The 25,509-nt window shown below is 39.6% G+C and overlaps 1 protein-coding gene across 1 annotated transcript in view; it reads right to left on the minus strand.

The window, feature by feature from the left end:
- Positions 1–25,509, minus strand: part of LOC121595650 (neural-cadherin-like) — a 126,268-nt gene that overhangs the window by 17,707 nt on the left and 83,052 nt on the right. The window contains exons 4-5 of the mRNA XM_041919776.1: positions 6,232–6,347; positions 5,906–6,070 (exon numbers count right to left, since the gene is read on the minus strand). Coding sequence (XP_041775710.1) covers positions 5,906–6,070; positions 6,232–6,347 — 281 coding nt within the window. The remainder of the gene's footprint in view (positions 1–5,905; positions 6,071–6,231; positions 6,348–25,509) is intronic.

Here is a 25,509-nt window from a genome sequence, read left to right on the forward strand (position 1 = left end):
TGCTGTTTGTTTTACTATGTCACTTGCAGACGATAAGCACGGTCAAACAAGATGGTTTAGTTCATAGCCGGTGAACATTTTTCATTGGAGGAGAAGTGATGTTACGCGTGGTGAGGTGAATGCAGTACGCCAAGTGCAGTTGCGATATATAAATTGCACTTGTAGTTGGGATGGCAGCAGAATACAAAAAAAAAAGACATAACTGGATAAACACCATTTCCTTCCTCGAGCTAGCTCCAAGCATGTAAGATGATGGAGAAATGTTTATAAAAAGAACAATATTTAAATGGTTCGCACAGTGAGCATTTAAGCGGTGATTTTGTATGTTTTTTCAGATGATTTAGCATGTTGTTCGGTGCAGCTGGTTGTATGATCAGACGACAGTGACAAGAGTGTCCCATAACGGAACATAATTCAATGTGCAAATGTCATTCCCGTGTAGGTATGTACAAGCTAAACGGAGCGTGAAATGCTGTGCAAATGTAGCGAAGGAGTAAGAGCAGCATGACAACCAGCAATGGAACCAGCAATGGATCATGTTATTCATATGAACAAATAACTTTTTTTTTCTGTGCAACAGTACCTGATTGGAATCAGCAAGCAAACATTTTTTTGTAGACGAGTGTTTGCTTTTGATTGATTTTGTTTCCTTGTCAAACGAAACAATCGCAATACTTACGTTTATCAATTTGCCATCGAAGCTTGATAATTGCTAGCGATCAATCATTTAAATAGAATTGATAGCAGCTCTTCCTGATCACGATGTTATGGCTTCGTATTTATTGTCCTAATGGTAACTTTACTTTCGGTGTCCCATTAGCAAACCATCCGAAGCGCCTCGATAACGGTCATCGAAGCTGGTTATTTTCCATTAAAAGCCAATAGCGTCCACGTGGTTCACCTTTACTGGAGTGATAATAATCATTACCGTCATCGGGCAGGTAGCAGTTATCTTAACTATCTGCTCACATTGCAGTTAATATGCGAAAGCAAGATAGTACGATATTCCCTTTTTCCGGAATGTTCTCCCTGCCCATGGGTCTCATGGGACATTCATTGGTCGTGGAGGATGGTTTACCCCTAGAGAAACCCCCAAGAAGGAGACAAAATGAAAGCGTAACGAATCTTATCAAATTGCACTTTTGCTTCGACCAACACCGCAGACAGACGAAAAAGGTTTCGTGCCCGGCTTGTGATGGTGGTTGATGGTTCCAATTTTACTGAAATGATCAGTAAAACCACGTTCCCCTGACCGAGGGACATGGGGTTCAGTTTCGTTTTGAACTTCCGTCCCTGGTTTGCTAAGCAAATGAAACGAATCAAAAGAGGCGGTGCGATGGTTTCGGCTCTCTACTGCGACTTCCTGCGATGTTTCATTCATTGGCCATATCGGTAAATGAAAGAGCCGGAAATTGTGTCGACGGTTTGTTTCGAACCCAGTCAGCGTCACCTCACAAATATGCGACAAAGGCAAGGCGTGCAGAAAACGTAGATGAAACTGGCTGAATGTTGATTCGAATCGGTATTTTTCCGGATGTTTTCTTTTGGTAGGCGACGGCGTTCTACATCGAAGTTGAGTCTACCCCAGGGGAGTGTGGATACAGGGAGCGGGGGATGATGGCTTAGTTGTCGTCCGTTTTTCATCGCGTTTTCAAAGATCGGAAAACGATGTTAAAATTTTCAGTCGACGTCTTTCAAAGGCTCTGTCACCGCTCTGTAACCTTTGTTACAGATTAATATCAACGCCTCGATGGCGTGCGAAAGCGAACGTGACAGCTTCTATTGCTATGCGGTGAAAGATAAAACATCAACCGAAAAGGCCGTACTTTAGTGACCATTGTCCACAGCGCGCTGGATGGAAGATGTCTTTCTCGGGTGACACAAACGGATCGTATCAGGTTGGGGAGAGACGTACTGTATAGCTGACTGGACATTTGTTATTTGTTATTTGTTAGCTGACTGGATGTACTCGCCAGCTAGGCCCAAACGTCTAGTGTACATAAAACTTTCCTTGTTGCCTTGTTGTTGTTGTTGTGTTGTCTCCTGCGAGTCACAATAGGTATAATTGATGAGAATTCAGCAATATTTTGTTTAAGTGCTGCACTGTTTTTTTTTTTCGTTGGACGGCTTTAAGCGATTTGAATGTTTTATTTTGATCTTAAAAAAAATCAATGCTCCAACTTCTGATATCAGGTATCAGAAATAAAACGAGGAGCCTAACCTACCATTCAAATTCTAATGCTAATCAAGCCACCGATTCAGCTTTACACAACTTTCTATAATTGCTGTGGTATAGTAAATAGTCGTCTCTTCGAGTAGGAGGAGCTGGCTACCGAAGTTGTGGAACGATCGAGCGTTATTTATGACGTGGAATACATTAAACAAAACTACTTCAAACCCGATAATCCCAGTCCGGCATTAATCCTTTTAAATGAGTCGGGTGAAATCAGAATGAAACGAACGAGAGAAAGAAATTCCAATTTCCAAAGCTTTTACTTTGTACCTGTGGCTTTTACCTTGCATGTTGGTTTCGTGATTTTAGATGGGTGGACAGCATTTTTCCACACAGACTCTCTTTCCATAGTGAGTGTGTATGAAAGATCCTGCCCTACTCCCTATCTAAGATTCAAACTATCCAATGAATTATCGTCTTCTTCTGCCCGAAATGAAACATAGGTACACATAATTCTTCCAACTATTATGACTTTTCAGCAAACAGCCTGGTCACCGAAATTGAACGTAGAATGGAAAACGTGTGCTCAGCTATATGGGAGTGAAAATCAATGGAAAATATCAAAAATAACAAAAAAAAACAACCTTTATCTTTACGGCAGCTACTGAAATGAGTTGGTGATTGGGATGCTTGGTGTCTTGCATCTCAATTCCACCAAAACCAGCTTTAGGGGGATATCGTTTTTTAACATTTATCTCAAACCTTACGGAAGTAGCCATTTGCAAGTACTTTATCCAGTCACTATGTTGAAAGTCACAGATGACAACAAGTAAATTAAAGCTTCCTTTGAATGGAATTGCTTTTTTGCCACGCCAACAATTGTGATCCGACCAACAGCAATGATTAGATGAAGCTCTATTGGATCGACCTTTCAATCGTTTCCTGAGTGCCGGAAATCGTATTAGTTTCGGTTCAACTGATTAATTATCGCAAACACTCTCTCCTTTGGGACGTACCGATGGCAATCATGAAGATTGGAACAATAATAATAATCATGATGACTACTGCATAAACGCACAAATATTGATGAGGAAGAATAGATTGACTCGGTGTTTGACTCGGGAATTACCCAGATACCCAGAAATCATACGGGGTTACAATCCTACGGGGCTACAACCCGGTGGATGTGCAAATTGCATTTGATTGTAATGGGAAATGAACGTCATTTGCAATGAAAGCTAAGCGCATTACTGGCAATTAAATTCTTGATCCCGTGCCCAAATCGATTCGCGTGTTGAGTGGGTTCTACAATCGTGTAGAATGGCGCTAATGTGCAAAATGATGTGTCTGTAAACGCAACTGTCGCAATAGTTGCTGGGTGGTTTTAATTACAGCGAATTGGCTATTGATTGTTTTGGCGGATTGTTTGCTAACGGGTTCATCAATTATAAGCAACTTCAACTAGACTGATGAATAATTTCAACCAGTGCAACTTTTGTTTGCTTTCGTGCTTTGTTTGAATTGTAAAGTAATTATCTCAAACGGTAATCAGAAGCTTCAAACATGATGATGATTCATTGTATTGGCTTTGCCTGCAAGGATTTATTTTTTATTTCATTCATTAACATATACAGGTGACACTTAGAGCGGCTGTAAGCTCTTTTTGCCGCTCGAAAAAGGTAAATCCTGCTCTTCGAGGCGGCGGACATGATTGAAATCTTCATCAACTCATTCGGCACATCATTTTTTTATAAGCGGACGACCGTAAAGGACCGCTTAATACAGTTATTAATTATCACAATGCTTTCAACCTGCTATGCATGATATGTTCCGGTCCTCACTATCCTTCCTAACACATTGCATCCGGCGCTGGGCACAGAATCTCTCCCACGGCTCATCATGAGGCTCGAGCTATTATTTTTAAAGTTTATTGTTCTTATACATAATTTCTATTTATTGTTATTATTCAGTGTCTTTCTGTTTCCTTTTGGACTAACCCAAGCGTAATCATTTTTCGTGCGCAGATCGTGGTATTCCTTTGCACAGATTTCTACAGCATCGCCTATTGGTTGGAAATTACTGCTAGATGCTAATCCTGCCCACCACAACAAACAAAAAAGAGGATCCTAGGGTGTACGTCAAAGTTTATGGTGCCTCGAAGCAGCTCTTTTGCTGTTTATCTCTCGTTCTCTCTGTCCGCTCTGGTATACGCGGAACTGTCGGATCTCTCCTAACGGGTGGGTAATGAGTGGTCGCTTTTAACTGAATTATTAATTGGCAAACCAGAGAGGGAGAGAAGGAAAGAAAGAAAGAGAGAGAGAGAGAGAGATAGAGGGAGAAAGAGAGATGAGGGTGCGCGTAAAGTGTCGCACTGTGTTGGGCGTGGGAGACTTTTGATTGAAATGTCAAAATTATTGATAACGGGTGGAAACATCGTACTGAATTCATAATTAGTACCGTTCTCCCTTGAACTTCATAGTCAACACACGACCCGGTAGGGAATTACTCAGGTGTTTCGAGTTTGCCCTATGCTAAAAGATTCTTACTAACTTACTAAAATGTAGACTGTCCGATTCGTTACACCGATAAGCTCTCCTGAGGGGACAGCCTGTTGGAGTGGGTAAGTTATTTCAAATCGACCACACCACTGTATAGTTCTAATGACTTTCTAAAATTACAGCCCGCAGGCACAGCCCACAAAAACACACAAAAAACACTTTGATATGGTCAGGTTTAGGTTGGGTTTTTCCTCTTTATCATCTCCGGTTCACACGATCCAGACGAAATTGAACTCGTTTTGCTAGCAAACTCTCTAGAGCATAGCAACATCCAGGGCGGTCTGAACAGTTGTGTTTGCTGTACTGTACTGTGTGGTACAATGAAGAAATAGGAATCATGTTTGATTCGCTTCCCATTCATTTTCCCCTCCTTAACTATTGGCAGTCATACATCCATAAAGCTGTAAATTGCAAACTCGTTCTATTTCGTCGCAAGATAGATGGCGGACCTTCGGGGCTGTCCCATAGCACACGGAAAAAGCGTGCGTATGCCTGTTAGCCAAACAATTTGGCATCAGCACCAGCATTGGATTTATTCGACATGGATGGCAAAATCTGGAGATACGTACGTTTCCACGTGGTAATATTTTGCAGGCTATGCTTAATCAGATCGTGTGACTCTCGTTAAAAATTTCTAAGAAGGACAAGCAAATGTTTCGATGGGATCGTGTGGGATACAAACATACGCACACTTTCTCTAAGTGAGCTGGATGTGTGAAGGGAAATGACCGCAAAACAAGCTCGGCGAAAAGTGAACTCAATTCTATCAACCCGATGAAGGGTAGTTTAAAATTTGTTCAGAAGAACGACGCTCACCCGTATGGTCCGCATTTGAGCAAAGGTGCTGAACCGTTTTGAACGCCTTGGAAAACTGATGAAAAGGCAAGAACAGCCCATATTTACCCTCAAATCAAGAATTTGTGTTGAGCGCCCTTGTTACTAGATACAGGATGATGTTGAGAAAGATAAGCACGACACAAAATCCTACATTTGGTACGAATGGATCAACGATACTGGTCCCTGGATATCCCAGGCTTATCGTTGCAGAAATGCTTTCTAGCTTCTCTAACTCCTCAAACATAAGTCGGTTCGGCTGGAACCATCTCGAATGCAAAGGGTCAGATGGTCCCATCAAGCCAGCGGATTCGACGGTAGTCTTCTTTCCTACACTTACCCGCAGCACACGCTTCGGCAGTCCTCGATCGTCCTCCTCGGTGATTTGTGTGCGATAGGACGATTTCTCAAACACCGGCGGATTGTCATTTACATCGCGTACGTTGATCAGAACGGTGGTGTAGTTCTCCTTAAAATTATCCGATGCCGTCAACCGTAGCTCATACTGATTAGGGAAACAAGGCCAAAGGCAAAGAAAACATGGAGACGCGTTATTGACCGTGTACCGGAGGATGGCGAAGAAATGGGTAGGATTATACGTGGGAGCACTCATAATCTGACACATTCGCACCCCATGCGAGAAAGTGGATTTCTCTTTGGTCTTACCTTTTTGGTCTTCTCATAATCCAACGCCTTGGCTACGTACAGGGCGCCGGTTGCGTTGTGTATGGCAAACACATTGTCTATGTTACCGCTCGAGATCTTGTATCGTACATCGGACGCTGTAATGAAAAGAGCAAGAGAAGGAAAGGGATGGTTAGTAGTCCGGATGTGTCGCTTTAAATGAGCTTTAATGTTTCCCGCAAACATGCGTGCTGAATTTGAGCGTTGAGGTGTTTCAAATCGTGTATGATAATTAGCTCATCCCATCCCAATCACGTGGTAAGTGCTGACATTCTTCAACCGATCCACTGATGCTGCGGTTGATTTGTGCGCTCCCGAGGCAAGGTTAAATAGCGTCATAAACGAGCGCAGTACGCGTTGAAATGCTTCATAAGCGTGTGCAAATTAAACCCCTGCACATTCGTGTACGTGTAGGATGATTAATTGCGCTGAGGGGGACGAAGGCTCTCCTCTAGTGTCCATCTTCTCGTTGGACTAGTTAGAAGGTTAATTTTAAAGTTGGTTTACGCACATCGCAGCAAACGGTACACAATTTCATTCTATATTCTGAATTCATACGGGCCAGCTTGGTGGAAAGAAGCACAGAATTATGCTAATTTGCAAAAACCACATCACACTTCAATTGGATCCAGCCGGGAGTAAACCATTCAGTGAAGCTGCGTTATAATGTTTAAGTATACGCTGTATTCCTTTCACCACGCTAGGGAATGGATTGGGTGTGTGTGCTGATGCGGTGTGGTGTGCGTTTCCGAAAACATACAAACCGAACACTTCTTCACTCCGTATCATGAAAATATTATTAGTTTCATCCATTGCTGTTTGAAATAGGTTAACTTCACAAATGTATTATTTAAAAAATGAATTGTTCTTGCCTTTAATAAACAGTATGTTCTCAGAAACGCTTGTGTGCAAGCATACATACGTGGTAGGGTTTCCATCGTCTGTCTTGTTGCAAACATTTTTGATTCGAACTTGTGAGGCGACCCAACGGTGACGATCAACGTGCTCTCGCTACCGCAATCGGCGGGTGTTTTGCATCGTTCCAAACTGCACGATGCTGGACGGAGCATCGGGTCACTCGAACGCTTACGAGCTTTGTGGTTGGATTTATTTTGTTTATGAGGATAAATTTTCATAAATTTCTACTCGCCTCACAAATCTCGGGGTGAAGCTAAAGCATGTAGGAGAAATGACCTTATAATTACAATTTCGAGAATTTGAGACACCCTGTACTGATCATAATCTGGTCAATTGTCAAAATAAACAACAAAACAAACACATGATGCTTCTTATCGACAGTCGATGTAAAGTTTTACTTTTGAGACTGAAGTTTATTCAACAAAATTGCAATTTTTGTGTTAATAGCATTGCTTTATAAGCAACAGTATTGATTAGTTCTGTATCAAAAAGCGAAGTTTTTATATTCCACTATAAAGTATAAAATGTCACCAAAACAAGTGTGGTCAGTGGGGGTAAAATCGACAACACACTTGGTAGTAGTTTGATGCCTATTTGTTGTATGAATCATCAAATTTATTGAGTGATTTGAAAGTGTCCATATTTTTTACACTTGCTCCATTTTTTACATATTTTCTCCAGCATGGATCATAATAGAAAATGAGCGTTTTTGATACTTTTTCTCAAGCACTCGAGTCACATAATTGGTCCTAAGATAGTTTGTACACAGTACGATAGTGCATGATGAATCAAAAAAGTTTTTTCGATGTTTACTAGTGAATTTAAAATTTTAAGGTGTCGGATCTACCCCCATTTCCCTCACATGTCGCGGTACGTGTTACAACTCACGCAAGTTTGCAATCCAATGTTAAGCACTCCCGTTTTGTGGAGGTCTGGTATTCGTGGTAGCCTGAGTGATGGGGAAGGGGATAAACAATGACAGCGTCAGGCAGATGGAGACGTCTTCGATGTTCAGCGTTAGCATCGTTGAAATCATGAGAGAAAGTTTTTGGGATTCGTAGCTATGAAGTGATTTTAACAATTGCCGCCAAGTATTCCCCCGGCTGTAGTACACTTTGCTTTGGGTGCTCAACTACCTCCTCTGGTTGCCTTTTTCTGCTTGACACTTAGCCGTAAAATGTAACAATAGTTTAGTTTGACAGTAGAGCGTACTAGTTTTACATAGTGAGCGCTTTAAGTTGATTAGAACCGGTCGTGTAATACTAGATAACCCCCTGGTGGGAACCATGTAGTCGGGACTGGCGAGGCGCACACTGAAAGCACTGTGGTGTACCCTGTGGTGACACATTTTCCTACCAAACTTTACAAAATCCATGGTAAGCTCGCCGGGGGCGCTGATTGCCAACACCTTCGTTGAGTTGTCGAATTAGACTACATTTATATTCTAGGCAGTGTCATGCTGGTGCGTGAAAGCGTAACTTTGATTGAATTAACATCGTTCTGTACCACTTTCTTTACACTGCACAATAGCTGGCTTTTGGAGGTGGCTGATGTTGCGAGGTCCATGTCGCGCACAATGAACGTAATTTTCGATGCTATGGGATTCGAAAGTTGTTGAGGCAGTGATGGTAGAGGAATGCCATAGACACGGCATGATGTTCATAAACATATATTTGTTTCATCAGATTCCAAGGGACACTCATAGGGAAACACAATGTTTAAGGCAATAAGTTGTAATAATTTAACAATATCAATAGTTGTTTTATTGACTAGACCACTGATAGAATAAGCATTTTTTTGACGCCATGTTTAATTGAACCAACCAAGAAAGGTTAAAGCATGAAAAAAACAAGATGGAATGTAATGCACAGTAATGCATTTTGTTTGAAATGTTTGAAATATCTCTTTTATTTTGTGTTAAAGCTGTGAAGTTACAAGCGATTCATACATCTTCATTTGTCCCAAGAAAATTTTAGCCAAATCATTACATGTGAAGCACAATAGCACATTCCGTAAACGTTTCCATTACTCTTTAAAAAGATAAATTTCCTCTCTTCCTGGGTGAGTTAAATGTCTGTACATTCCCAGGATTTGTGCTGTATTTTTTTTCTCCTCTTTTCTGCTACCCATTCCTTCAAATGTGTAGAATATGTTTCGGCAATTGTTGTTTTCAATTTGTCTGTTACTTTTAATTATTCCCTGGAGATATTTTGAGTAATGGCAAGAGGCTATGTAGAAATTCTTAAGCCACAGGTAGCATCCTTAACTAGAAAATGGGGTCACCATTTACTCAAATAGACGCCCTTTTTTCGGCCTTGGTTGACACATGGGTCGAAGAAGTTTTTACAACACAATTGAACCGTAACAGTTTATATGCTCGGCCGTTCCTTATTCGGACTATGCTTCACGACACTGGTAAGTAATTCCGGGATACGCAATGGAATCTTATCGTCATTTTCCTCACACCCTATCCAAAACATTTCTCTTCAAGCAAAGCCTCTTTTCTTCAGTATGCTTTACCATCCGAGCGAATTAATAAAAAAGTCGCCGTCCTAAGCTGATTCTCGGTGTTTCAGTGGTTCATTGTTGTCCATCCGGTACCTAACATGTTTAGAGGTTATAGATAAATCGAGCTTTCACGAAAAAGAATCAAATGGTTTAGCTACTAGTGATGTGTTGGACCGTTGCGAAAAATCAATAAAATTCCGCAAAGGATCATTGTTGTTTGAGCCAAACTTTCACATGCCAACGAAATGAATTTGTGGTAGCCATCCACAGCTCTATGATTTCATCCCACTTCAAAGTTAGAGCTTCACCGCTCGAATACAATGACGGGTGAACCTTTGATGCTTGAACTATGAGTTCGTCCGAGCAGAGCGGTTCAGTGCAACAACTGGCCTCATTGTAACTGTCACCTCCGATCATTCGGTGATGGAGCTTTTCAGTGACACAAAAATCTATTTCACCATTTCGGGGTCATGTTGTACCAAATAACGTGAACACAATCGTGTAGCGAGGAGAAGAGAAACCTTAATGTGTTTGCACAACATTTTTTGAAAGTATTTTAAAATCAAAACAGTTAGTTGAGTTTTGTTAACTTCGCCGTGGTGGAAAATGAAATTGTCTTCAAAAATGTATAAAAGTAGAAAAAACTCAAACAAGTGACACGTTCACAAAAATCTCTCATCTCTCAGACACCTCCTTGTTGTGGAACATAAAGCAAAAAATTACATGCTCATTGTCAAGTCGAGCGTTCTTTTGCTGGGTACGTTGGTACAATGGACTCTTTTTTGTTCGCAATGTTAGTTAGTGCTCCCTTCAACTTCGGTGAAGTCGGTTTTGTTGGAAAACGGTTGCGGTAACGGTGTATCCTTTCCTGCGGCGAGATTAAATCTTGTATCATCAAACCGATCGGATACAGCGATAGCTTTTTTTCGGTCAATCCTCTTTTCAAGCATCACGTGCGTTGTTTGTGCATGTTTGGCTCGTAAGGCCGTGGTATTTGTAATTCATGAATAAGTTTATGTAGATCCTCTTCTAGGAATGTTTACAAGCTGTAGTTTTCCCGTTATTTGATAACCAACATACACAAAAGACTGGTTTCAGGCATTATTAAAATATGCTTACGTACTGAAGTGCATGCCACCACTTTCGATTATCGGATATGTTTTTAAATAATTGACAGGTAAATTAGAATGATTTGTTGAGGTATGGTTTTTTGTTGGTACAATAGGTACTTTATTATGTGATTAAATTGTTTTAAGAAATAAAATCAAGAATACTTCCATTACGTATTTTTCAGAAATAAACATACTAAACAAAATATTGCTAATAAGAAGCAAAATTAAATACCTTTCTGAATCGCATGTTTGTTATTTCAAGCAACTTATTAGCGAGTTTCAAGTGCTGAGTGTAAGTTTCGAATTCAAGAAAGGGTAATCGGTTTTAAAAGTTATATTCAATTACCAATTTTCGAAGTATCACATTGACTACAACATTATAATGAGTGTGCTTGAAGATAACCAAGCATCTAACAACTAAAACAATACGACCGATAAGTAGATAAATCTAATGAAATGGATATGAATGAATTTGTTTGCATTGGGAAATTTTAAGTACTGAAGAAACCCTCACAGGCAGCAATCATTTGTTGTATCATTTTGAAATTCCTGAGTGAGAGGAGTTGGTTTGATGCACAAGTGTGTGAGTTTGCGTATAAACCGTTCTGCATCTTCTTTGGTTTTGAACAACGTCTATGTGATATCTCTTGGGGGAATGTTCCAACTGCCTCTGAGCGATATCTCTTGAAAAGCATTAGAAACCACAAAAACTCTTACTCTCGAGATGATTAGAGAAGATTGTGCGGTTTGTTATTGCCGACGATCTACCGTTCGCCACAGTACATTAGAGTAACGCTTCTCTTAAAGCCCTTGGCGTTGGTTCACTCTAGGCAGCAGCATCGTGCTGTGAGCTTTTCCATCCAAGTTCGATGAGGTTTAAAAAGACGTCTTCTACTCGATGCATGGAAATCGGTTCCAATCACACTGGCTCTAGTTCATGCAAAATACATATACACACAACACATTCATAATCGAACAGTTTGGATCTGGTTTCCTTTTCCTGCCACTTTTCTTCGATGCACTCCCAGCAAGGACAACGATTTGGCCATCTCTCGATACTTGAGCAAGTACATTTCTATCCGGCACACGGATTTCTAATCGAGCGAATGGTTTGGACAGAAATTTTCCCTTTTCCTCATTTCCTTGCAGGAAACGTTTGACGGTTTGCGATAGAAAATACAGCTTTGAGCAGAATGCTCCTAAAATCTGGTAAGTCACTTCCAGAAAGGAATCCTGAAATCCCTTCATCATGAAATGAGATGTTTGTTCTCTCTCCTCCTGGGTGTGCATATGAGACTTATATTATTATTATTGTCAAATATAGTTATCCAGCCTTCTTAGGCGTATAAAACAATGTCAGTTGATTGAAATTCAATTTTAAATATCTAAACTGCTTGCAAAGGAACAATATATGACTGAAAAAGACGAGATCGAAGAAAAAAAAACTTTAAATAACATTGCATGCGCAACGATCAAACAAGACTGCGTTTGTTTCATTCATTGAAACTTAAAATGAGATCGACATCACTTGCTAGTGTGCAATAACATTAAACATTTCAATCAAAAGATCATTCGTCAAAAAAGATGTTGTTTTGAAGTCCTTGTTCAGAAGAGCCCTGGGTTTGTACATACAACGTCACGAATAAAACGATTTTTTTTGGCTCTTCAAAACGCAAACCATTCGTTCTAGAGATAAGTTTTTTGGTGGGAAAAGAGAGGTTTTTACTAACATAATATTCCACTGCTATTCTTGTGTTTGGCTTCTTTCTCGTCTTTTCCAATCAATCCGTATCGTTCATCAAAGCTTCATAGGTGCTAGCGTTTGAAAAACCATTTCATCCTCTTAAGCACAGTGAAACGTGTCCCAAGGATTATGAAATGAAAAAGTTGTTAAAAATCTATGCCAAAGAACATGTAAAATTTGCAAACAAGGAAAGCAATGGTATAGCAAGGTTGCAAAAAAAATCTTTTATCATCCAGTTGTAGAGAGTGCAATAATAATGGAATAATTTCCTTTTGAGTGCAATAAATTATTTTCAGATTTTTTGTAATATCTCGTGGCCTATTCAGCTGGACCAAAAGCACTTGCGATGTTGTTGGCACTTTATCTCACTATCATATCATGAGAAAAGGAATGATCGTGCTTCTTGTCGAATTTGTAAGAGGTATCCTAAATTAATCGTTTTGAGCATTTCAAGCAAAGTAAATGAATCAAAAACAAAACTCAATTATCGTGCACAATTGATCAAAATTTCGATGAAGTGCAATATTCTCTAAGTACAATAAGTTATAACCTTTTTAGTTAGTAAAGTTATCATTTTTGAATAATCGGATTATAGCATTTATTTCTCTTTACATTGTTTTTTAATTATGAATAAAATTTAAATCGATAAATCGATCCATCCTACTTGAACTGATGCTATTGAAACATTCGAATCATCCGAGAGGTGCCATTTATTTGAGCACGAAGGAAACATAAGACAAAATTTATGACATTATTTTGAATTATCTGTACATGGTGTCTAATCCGTGCCGTTGTATCGTTTCCACAAGCATAACAACAGACGGTACATCAGCAGCACGACAAATGGAGCATGATGTTGCAGCCAGTGTCTCGAGATACCGGAGATGCTTTGGCGTTGCATCTTCAGCTTCACTGAAATTGCAATCAGTGCCACAACTAGCATAGGTCCACACCATGGGACAACAAAACCAGGCACAAAGCAACTTTTGCCATAAACAGTTGCTTTGCTCTATCCTATTGTTCAATCGATGGGTAAGCTTCGAAAGAAATCGAAAGGGATGCAGAACTGCATGGCACGGAAAATGGCAAATGGAGGTGAAGAGATGATTTTTCATTGTTGAAAAGTTTCACAGATTTTGGTAGCAGCAAGTATGTGTGTTCGTGCAATTTGAGTGATTTTTAATGCAAACTTCCCATGTTAGTTTTGTGTAGGGCCAAACTAATGAATGCGAACTGATTTTGGCGATTTCGCTGCTTGCTCTCTTCTGGGTAGAAATTTTCTATGTGAATCTTGGTGGGCGTTGCGCTGGTCTTGATAGTGCTCACAACATATTTGTGCCAACAGTACAATGGCTACAATCCGAAAAGTGAAAGAAAAATGGCTGTCTAGAGGATTTTTGCAACAAGTGCAGGTTTGCGTTGGCAAATTTTGTAGTCAAAATTTGCAAAAGAAAAAGTTGAAGAAGAAGAAAAAGGTTTATAGAAGCAAGCTTGAATTTCAATTTAAAACAAAACGGTATGAAATTAATTGTTTCAATTGTTTAGTTTCAAAACTTCTTAGTATGTTTAAACAGCTCTTTTCTATTATGTGTCAAATTTAATCTTAAAAAATCAGCATTATGTGTCTATTCCTTTTTAGCCTCCTATTATGTTTCTTTGCATGGGAATAACCTTAAAGGAAAAACCTGAATAACCTTCCTGTACAGATTTTCAAGCCTTTGCCTTGCGGTAGTCACATTTTGCTAGTTGCGTGTTACCATTAGTGCGAAGCGTGACAATGATGATGTCATTTAATTTAATTGTGGTTCATCACTACCGGATTCAACTCTACATTCGGTGTGCATAGACTAAACCATCGTCCTCACTGCCACTGTGAAACGTTCACTACGAGAATAGTGTAAATATTTAACGAGACCCTAATTTAGCTCATTTTTGGGGAATTTAAAGCAATGAAACGAGGCGAAAGCAACATCATCCTGCGTGGGACTCATTTTCGGGCCAATGGTGGTTAAATAACATGAAGTTCCTAAATTGCCATTTTTAAACTCTATCAGTTGCATAACTTTAGCGTGTTAAATGGACGGTATGTGCTATTTAATCAACGATGTCATGGATTAAAAGGGTTAACCAGAAGCCCGTGGCATGAAATGAGGGTTGTTGTTTGGGAGCATTTACTGTGGTATGTTGTTTTAATAGTGTTTAAAAAATGTCCCCTGGTAGATTGGTCATTCGTAAATTGTAAACTGTAACATGAATGTAAGTTACACTGCGATAGAATCAATAATAAATAAATTGTGTGTATTGTGCATTTTTAAACCATTGAGTAAGTCTTTTTGGGAAATATCCACTTTTTATTTTCAAACTAAATCCAAAAATGGCGATTTGTACCACCGTTGGCAACACTCGTTGTGTTTGTTATGCTTAATTGAAGCAATTGATACGATGAATGGTTTTTGTACTTCTGAAAATTGCTATTTGGCCGCATGGTATTCTATCAGATTAATTAAGTGAAGAGACTTTATCACCTCACTCTCACCGTTCTGAGGCTTTGGGAATGTGTCAAGTACAACGCTACCAAGGAATCTGTTGGATGAGCTAACGAGAGGGACTTATGGACCAACCAGAGGAGATATCGAAACCCCATCGACTCATCATGACAATGATATACGCTTCATTCATCACCTTCCTCATCGAGTAGCGTAGATTTCTGTAGTGTGACATACAAGATAAGTAGTATGTGCTCCAGACAGATTCTGCAAAGATGGTTGGTCTGAGGCATACTTCAGTGTTAATTAATTATCGTACTGCTGGATTGTGCCCCGGTAATGGACAAAAACAGCTAGCATGCCAATACTGGAAAAAGTCTTAAGCTTTGTCCATCTTGCTGACCAGTTGAAAGCCGTCATTGATCATCATCGCTCTTCCCGGATGGGGGTCGGCCACAGGAATGGATCTGTGTATCGGCCAACAGGATTGTGGTTCTTCAGAAGCAGAATGCTTTACATACATTAAAGGATATCGATTTAGTCCAATGCCAGAATGTAGTAGCTCCGACTTGTAAATATTGATGTTAGAATTCCCGAAAACACACAAATTTCAAACTTTCATCGTGGCAAGAATTTATTTTAAAACGTACAACGTACAGATCACGTGTGTCAGTGTTGATTATGCTTTCTTCTTCAACTTTAAAAAGGTGATACTACCAGCGCGTTGGCAACATTCTCGTTCAGCCTTCTAATATCTGATCACAAGAGGTAAAACTTCCTTGTGAATGCCACGAAGTTTCATAGTTTCAATGATTTTTGTTGATAAGAAGAAAAGAGATTATTCCATCATTTAGCAAATGCTTCGGGCAATAACAGCTAGGATAAATAGATGGATTTCCTTAAAATTTAAGCACAAAATTCTATGTTTTAATTGTAAAATTGTTTGTTTTGATTGAAAAGGTTTTCGTTTTACTCTTCTTCGTCAGTTAGTTTAAATTGGAAACATCCGAAGTAAGTATTTATGTAGTTACCTACAGCCGTAACTGATATACAAAATTCTACAACAGGTTTATATTGCTTTGCTTAATTTTCTGCCTTTTTTTCTTGTTTACTCATCATTCTTTGCAAGCAAACGACGAATTTGAGAATTCGCCGAAATTCAAATGAAAAATTCACAATAGTTGTTTGCATGAGTTGAAAATCTGGACTATCTGGAAACTGGTTTTTTATTATATTACTCATGGAACATTAATATCGTTAATTTTGGCCTACAGAAACCTGGCGAAATAAATAACAATAATTCTAGGTGCTCTTCCAGGTACCTGTTTTTTTTTTAATCTTAAATTCACTCATGAAGAATTTAAATTGTGGCTTTGCTTGTGTTCAATCAGATTTTGGTTTGAAATATTTTTAAAATATGACAATTTTCAATTTCAATCATATAATGCAGATATACAAATTCATGCAATGGAAACAGACTTTTGATCCACAATCAATTATTATTTTGTAATAATCCGCTGGTTATTTTGTAATAATCCCGCTAATAATTTTGTAATTTGTAATAGGTTGTCTTTCAAGCGTGTTTTATGCTATTATGCTGCATTTTCTCTTTTTCCCCAATTTTCTCTCGATTTAATGATAAAGTTGATAGGTCGTTTAAACCATACTAAGCTGCTGTTATAATCTAAAATGTTCCAACAGTATGAGCGCATAGTTCTGACTTAAAACATCAGAGATAACCAAAGATCGCAATTAATTACTAACGTTCGCAAATAAATTTGCCCAAAACTATCTCACTCCCCCTGTATAGAGGGTAAATGTTAATTTGAAAATAGAGTTACATGCACAGCAATGATAGTACCTCTTCAGTTGAGCATCATCACCGATTAGTTCAGGTTGATTCAGTTTGTCACTGCGATCGACAATGTTCGATAGCTTTTACCGCGGCTGTGTGGGTATCTTTTTACGTACGGATGAGCAATGCTGCTAATGCACTTGCAATGGTAAAATGCATTTTTGGATGCTTTCATATACACATAGCCAAAACATGCGAACATAAGTGCACAGCAAAGCATAAAAAAGGGATTTTTACACATGAAAAATTGTAGGTGGGGAGGACCCGAAAGTCAAAGGTAATAGCCTAATATAATCAATCGCATTGAACATACACCCAAACACACACCAACCGAATTGATTGGATAGTAGATTTTTATAGTCTGAGCCAAATACGGCTGCCTGAATGGGTCGGTAAATTGCGATCCTGTTCAATTCGCAGGGTATGACATTAAAATTTTGATTGTACGCAGTACATTCTTGCAGTACATGGTTGAGATGACTTTTATTTTTGATCGATGTATTTAATGATAGTTGAAGAGGAAATGAAATGGTATTGTAAGTGTTCATCACCAGAATTAAGCAATTCAATGCTTAATTTGATAGATAAAATTATTTATTTTTCATTCGTGAAGTGCCACTAGAATCGTTAAGAGAGTAAACACATATAATTAGTACTTTCGCTATAAGTTGTAAAAGTATTGCATTATCAAATCATAAAACATTTCAACCAAAATCACACACTCTGCTACAATTATAATAAAAAAAACTTCCCTATGGAGGGTTGTGTACAATGCTTGATTTATTCCATATATGCTTGTCTATTGCACCATAAAAGCTCAAAAGAAAAAAAGAGGGGGAAATACAATGCTTGACTTATTCCAGAAATCTTTGTCAACTGCACTATAAAAGCACAAACAGAAAAAAGAGAAGAAAATAAACAAAGAAATGTAACAAAACGTCAAATCATATGTGAAAAGCTACCAGCAATTGCGTTTGCTCAAAACGATGCTCAACGAAGAACTATTACTGACATTGAGCGCGTTCTGGGTCGGACCGTTGCCTTGCGCGTCCCTTGATCCACTGGTTTGCGTCGGTTAAAGTTTTTTCTACAGCCGTCATGTGCAGAACCGAATTTTCTTGCCCGTGAACCGAATAAAATGGCATGATGAATTATTCATGCTTTGATTTCGATCCCGGTATGGTGACGCTGAAGCCTTTTTTCGCTATTTTTTCCCCGGGTGCTGTAGAGCATAGGTTATCGATAGCACATTGCAACCCTTTGCATCTACAGCATTTTCGCAAGAAGATAATACGTTTGTACACGAGTGTGTGTGTGCTGTCTGCTGGAACGGAACTCTTCTAATATGAAGCACCCTAGATCTCTATGCTCAGCAGTAAAAGCACTGGTCTGGAATCTAAAAGTTTTGTGACAACAATAAGTTTGGAAATAATATTCCACGCCTGTATGCGTTGTAAATGCGAGAATAGTGAGCGCGATAATACAGAGATGTGAATAGTGTATCTGTGCAATTAAGCATGAAGAATGATAGCAAAGGCATGCAGCGACGCTCTACGAGCACACTCCGTCCGATGCTTCCTTTGCATATTTAAGCCAAGAAGATTTCTACCTCTTCCAGCTCTTTCTCGTTTCGAAAAATGATTTCGTCGCATTCTTTTCTACACATTACCTTTGACCGAGGACCCAGCCCGTAAAGTCTTTTTAGGCCGTCCACAAGGACAGAGGAGGCGTGGTAGGCCCAAATTGAGGTGGCAAGATGGCGTGGAGGCGTCCGCCATTAAGGCCGGGATAACGGACTGGCAGACGAAGGCGCGAGACCGTGAGCGGTTTCGGACACTCCTGAGGCAGGCCAAGACCGCAAAGCGGTTGTAGTGCCGGATAAGTAAGTAAGTAAGTAACCTTTGACCGATGATATTCTGTTAGCCATAAATTTCATCTTTTCTGCCATTAACCGAGCGATTTCGGTTGATAATTAACTCCCGACGACGATGTGTGTAACTTAACTGACCTCACCCTCCATGGAGATCGAAAGCTGGAATAAAGAAAACTTTCACGAGGCGAAAGTGACTTAACTCTTCTTAATATTCCTATTCCTTACATAACATGGTTTCCGGTCACTAGTAATTAGGTGCTTAAATCGTGGTCACAAGAATTTCAGAGGGTAATTTCTTATTTGCTGTGCGCGAATTTCCGTGCTTCCGTATGTTTAGCTGTAGTACGTTCATCTTTTATAAAAATGCACCCTCTAAACGTCCTTTAACAGAACATGGTCCAGTAGTGGAAACAAATTGAAATATATTCGCGCGTGTCTGCCGTGCCGGGGAGTAATGTTGAATTTAGCGTTTGCAGGAAATGTAAACAGGAAATCTGGCTCGTTGGTTTCAGCGTTTCACTTACACGGTTGCTTTCAGCAGCAAATTTATTCTTAATTCATCAGAAATCATTCTTTATGGTATGGGTGGTATGCTTGTGTCATTGCACACCGTGGGAGTTCTTTTTTGGGAGCAAAACATATACAAAAAATCGAGGAAGTGTCATTAAAATGAGTGAAAAAATAAAGAATACAGATTTAAAATGACCAAAACAGACAAAATGTAACGTTATGCCATCGCTTTATTTGATTTTGCATCAACAGTGTTCGTATTTATGGTTTACATTTGGGTTTAAATGTACGATGAACGATTAGTTCATTCGTTTTCATCCAGTTGATTATTTCCAGCGTTATTCGATACGTGTGGTAGTAAATCAGAGCACAATTCCTTTTTTCACTTTCTGAAGGCTGTAGGCATATCGAAAAATGGAAACCATTACCGCAAAAGTGTCGTTGTAGTTTCAATTTCTTGTTTTCACTTTCCCTGTCCCTCTTTTTTATTTTTTCCTTACTGTCTGTCTGTTTTTCTTGCCCTGCCTTAGTATATCTGTCTGCCATATCAAAACTTCGGTAAGTAATTTTTTCCCATACTTCATTGTCTTTTGTCTTGGTTTCGATGTGACAACAAAATTGGACACCGGAACACGGAAAGCTAAAGCCGGAAAGCGATAAGCCTCCGTCATAATACTGGATACTTTCAGTCGTCCATATGATTCAAATTCATTTTTCTTTTCCCTCTGCACCCGCTGCAATCATGCGTTTGGACAAATGGTGGTTTGCTACCCCACCCCACCAAACGGTTTCGTTAGCAGTCGTTGACAGTAAAGAGCAATATTAAACGCGCTCTGATCAATGATGAATGATAGTTGTCTGTTTTTGGGAGCGAGCGGAAAAGGTTAAATACATTGCTTAGTGACTTGGCTCGGTGTCACGCATAGTGTTGGGAGATTCAGGATTCGGAAGATTCGAAAATTTGATCCCTAGAAAGATTCGATCGGGTCGGATCCCGTTTGTAAGATTTGATTCTTATGCGATTGGGACTTGTTTGCGATGCGAATGGGATTGGGATTCGTTTGGGATTCTATTGGGATTCTGGATGGGATTGCGATTCGTTTGGGATTTGATTGGGATTCTTTTTGGGATTGGAATTGTAATTCGTTTATGATTCGATTGGGATTCTGATTGGGATTGCGATTCGTTTGGGATTGGGATTCGTTTGGGATTCGATTGGGATTCCGATTGGGATTCTACCTGCGATTGCGATTCGATCGAAATTCTGTTTGCGATGGAGATTCTGATTGCGATTGCGATTGGGATTGCTATTAAGATTGCGATTGAAATTGGAGTCTGTCCCCGAGATACGCTATTAATGGGGTCAATAGATAACACGTATCTCTAATATCGTAAGTCGAATCACGCAGTTTTCAGTCAAAATATAGCAAGTGTTCGCGTAATGTACCATTTAATGAGAAGTTATTGTCACTAAATAAATTATTTGACTTGATATTGAATAAAGGTCCGCGTATATCCGAGACCTGTACTAACTATGATGTAAGTATTGCAAAGTTAAATAATTATGAGTAACACAGAATGACCTATTATTCCTAACCCTCGCCCCCCCCCCCCTCCCCACGCTGTAAACTAGAATAAAACGCTATACCACATTGAGATTGCGATTGGGATTCAAAGATTCGAATCCCATCCAGGATTGGGATTCAAAGATTCGAATCCCTTCTGAGATTCATTTTTCCCATCACTAGTCACGCGAACTCGCACCCTCATTTCCTCTCATCAGGCCCCTGCTCAATTTTTTTTTCTTTCTCATGCTTTAAGACAATGAACATGGTACATATTGAAAGCAAGTTTTGGGTTACGCTTACGAGTGATATGTTTATCATTTGTCTTGCTAGTTGTCAGAGACGATCGGCAATACAGTGACAGGGCGTTTGGTGTCATTTAAATTTTCGTTTGATATTGTTAGCGATCGACATATGCGATAGAGAATAAAATTCCTTGCTTTACAAATTGAAGAAGGAAGGAAGACTTAACAAGCAATTTAATATGTACTTGATATACTTGTATCAATCCAACAAAGAATTGCATTTGGACTATTGCAGTGATACGTAAACTTTATTACCGAAAGAGCCACATTCCACAATAATGTTCGTAGAGTTTCACGTGAAGAGCCAAAATGTTAAACCGAGAGCAAAATGTATGAAAGTTCTATGAAAAACATGAACTGTTAAGAGCCGCTATATCGATATCAAAGAGCCGCGCTTTGCCGATCACTGGTCTATTGCAATACGTTACCATTTGTGTTTTCTTCTTTTGATAAATTGAAGCATGTAAGAATTCTCAGCGAAAAGAATATCTTATTTGAAATTTGCGGATGTTACTTGTTGTATTTCCTCGTTTGTTTTCGATTGTCATTCTTTTTTAAGTCCTTTTATCCAAGCGTAATTGGTTATCCAAGCGTTTGAATATTCCTACTTATCATAATTCCATTGACACCACAACTATCATCGAAAGCTTATTTTGAAAACAAAAACCTGAAATAACCGATAGCCACATGAAATGGACGGTTTCGTGCTCGTCCATTGTCCATTGTGGTGTGATAACGACATTACGCGCGTATGAATAGCGCGTTCGTCTGCTTCCTATCACAACTCAAAGAACGATCCACTTCCGTTGTGACACTTTTGTTCCTAAAACTCTGACCAGGATAGCAACCATTTCGTGGAATACGTCAAAATTGTTTGGATGAAAATCGCTGATGATAGGAACAAAAACAAATACCCAGGACTCTTTTACCATGTAACGAATTTACGTTGAGATAATAAATGCGCAGGAAAAAGTAAAAATAACACATAAGAGCTCGTGTTGCGCTTCAGCTCCCGCAGAGGAACAGCCGAGAGATCGCTCCGTTAATTGATTATGTCGTCATCAGGAAGGATTAGCATCGCAGGTTGCTAATTTAAGGAAAGAGGAAGCCGCGTTTCACGAACCAACTGTGTGCTACATCTACCACCGGCGCTGGTAACGTTCTGGGCGATGGCCTAAGCAGTCGTCCAGCAGAATAAAGTGAACCGTCAATAGCTGCGGTGCATCCGGAGCAGCAAAACGCTAGCTCTGCCACCCAATCAGGAAGCTGTCCGAAACAATCGTTTCTGTGCGAACCAAAACTTGTTCCGGAACTGGTAAATGAAGGAAAACAAATTGGTTCGGTGCAACAGCGGGCTTTTTGGGAGTGATAGATAGCCTGTCCGGAAACCGTGAATTTAATCTCAATTTAACGCTAGTTTATCATCAGAACAGTTTTCCATATAGCACTGACTGGTAAATCCATTGCAGGTATTTTTTGGGTTCTCATTTCACAACCCCCTAGAAGTTGTTCGAATTCTTGACGCATTGTCTTGCACGTGTAAAGCTGATACAGGATATGACTTTCGCAGAAATGATTATGTTTGATTGGGTAAAGCATATGAATATTCTGCTCTTTTAGAAAAGCTGCGAAGTTGCTTGCTTAGTATGAATCATGAAAAATACAAATGAGGTAATTAGCTTACAGTTCAATGTCAACCTACGTGGTAAGCATGTTGAGTTCATTTGTATTCCAAAACAAAAACCTCTTCTCAGTAGCTTATGTTTTATTTATTATTAAAAAAAACTGCAAATACCTTCATCTACAGACTTTCTGATTCATTCGTTTTACTTAAGCGAAAACCGAAAACCCAGACAAAAGAGGTATATTTGAATCCGGCGATTGGCGAGACTGGATCTGGAAAAATGCACACGGTAACAGACAAAAACAAATAAAGTAATCTTTTCTGGTCGTTCAATGATAACAGATTTTTTTTCAAAGGCTGTTTAAAGGCGAAGAACCGCGCTGATAAGACATAGCACCAAAACAAAAACCGTTCTTGGCTAGCGTGTATATCGTCCCACGGCGTATAGTGTCACGCCCACGGTTTCCGAAACCGTATGGGAGTGGTCGTATTGAGTGGTGCGCAACGATATTTGATACAAAACGGTAGGAAGATTGTGCTTGTTTCTTTTTTTTGTGAGTGACTTTGGGATTACCACTGAGGCTGGATAATGAAAATTCAACTGAAACATATGCTTTTGGTAAGGGTACTTGGATAGAATTTAAGTATTTTTTGCGTATGCCACTTTTTTTCATGTTTATGCGAATTTTAAGCAGTTTTACACCGTGTTTTAAACGAAAGATACCTTTCCAGAGAAAAATATATACTAAATAGAATTCACGGAACACTTCCTAGAAGAATGGTGCGCAATTTGTAGATTTGTTTCCATAGCAGCAGATGAGCAACGTTTTGGTTGCTTTCAGATAAAACTGACTGTCTGAAACTGTTCCCATTAAGTTGTTAGCGTTCTTTCCCACGAAAATGGAAGCTCCGGTGAAAGCAAATTGGAACCAAAAACAAAAAGGCACAGGTATGATGAAAGCTAAAGTTTAGTATGGAAATTAAAATTTACGAGAATTGCGTTAAAAATGGGGCACTGGTGTATAATTTTTATCTTTTTCACAAGCTTTTTCCATTTACGGAAACATCCTATCAAGCACTTACGTGAGAAATATTTCAATTTTCATGCACGATTGATATACTGTAGCGCTCTTAAATTTGTAATCCATTGCGCTTTGGGATGAGGAAATTGTTTCGCTTGACTAATGGTCTATTAATAACTAACAGTGTTAAAAAAGTTTTGGTATCCTTTCTGTACTATGGATTGGAAAGAGCTGCAAGTGAAGCCTCATCTAAGCGCTAAATCTTTCACACAAACGATCTCCTATTTCGTGGGCAGTGAATCTTGTTCGGAAGTTTGCACATTGCCACCGTCCCCGGTACTCTACGCAAGCCAAAGAGAGCGATGGGAAGGCGGATCCCGGTGAGTATAGTTTGCTGCTCTACGACCAATAAAAGCTAAATTATCGCAAACATCATCACACATTAGCTCGACGTCCAAGTGCCCTCGCAGGACCGATCATGGGAAAGCAATGAGCCTTCGGCGTTTGGCTTTAGCGACATGCGTTCTGTGTCATTGCACCACGTTCGATCCGCAATGCGAAACCAAAATTTGCTAGAAAGTAAATTTGTTCTCCGTCGTTCAAAAGAATGATAGGGTAAAGGATGTGAAAAAGTGCTGAACCATAAACACGCAACGTACAGTGGTCGCCTCAAATCAGTTCGGCACCAAGATGCCAGCGCTCACCCCCGCCTCGTCTTGTGTCACTCGATTCTTTCGCAGCTCTCTCCCGAGAGTGCAATAAATAATTGTAAATGGTTTGTCGTTCGGTGCACACGCACACCTACATTTAAAGCTTGCCTTAACACGCCAACAATATGCGATGAAATATGTTTCCCGTCAAACTTTCGCATCAACCCACACCGTTAACCGACATAGGCTATATCGACGCAGGCTATACGCATGCAAGCATTTTTGGTGCGAAAAACAGAAGTTAGCGCTCCCGGCTAGGGTTTGGAGGCTGTTTTTAGGGAAGACGCCTCTGACGCCTCGTATATGCTACTTTTGGACTTTTGGAGATGATAAAATCTTATCTCGGGGACAAAAAATATCACCCTGCATTGTGGAGGAGTTTCGGTTTTGGCGATAAGTAAACAAGGACAGGAAAAAAAAAATGAAAACAGGAACGAAGCATTCGCACTCTCAGGAAATATATTTGTGGCGCTATTTTCACCAGACTAAGCAGCTGACTTACCAACGGCTACAAGAAGCGTAACTCGCAAACGAACACAGTTGGAAAAACGGAACAAACCCTCTAAAGGGAACACCTTCCAGCTTTAAGCGAGTATCGTAGGGAAGATAGCTGTTCCAGATCATGTCCGTTTAGCGCTCGGCAAAACAGCATTGGAATTTTTATTACATCCGTTGATAAAGTTTTATAAGCAGCAGTGCCTACTGATACAGCAAGACAGCGAGATAATGGGAAAGAAAGAAGGGAGGCGACAGGAATGCACTTACAGCTAATAGTTTCCCGCACGGGGGGAAATAACTTGGTGTTGGGGACATGTGAGGGAAAAGCTTGATTGGAAAATACGCGAATGGATAAAGTAATATGAAAAAGTGGAAAAGAATTGCATAGGCCGGAAGACACTCGATCAGTGGCACATTTTGCTCCAGAGAATATAGAACACATGAGATGGAATGCTGCGGTACATGAGTGGTGAAAAATTGGCTTTCTTGCGCGGGGCAGGAAACAGTGACAAGCTATGTTGAGCGCGCAA

This window comes from Anopheles merus, chromosome 3R (assembly GCF_017562075.2).
Source record: "Anopheles merus strain MAF chromosome 3R, AmerM5.1, whole genome shotgun sequence".
Taxonomy (NCBI): domain Eukaryota; kingdom Metazoa; phylum Arthropoda; class Insecta; order Diptera; family Culicidae; genus Anopheles; species Anopheles merus.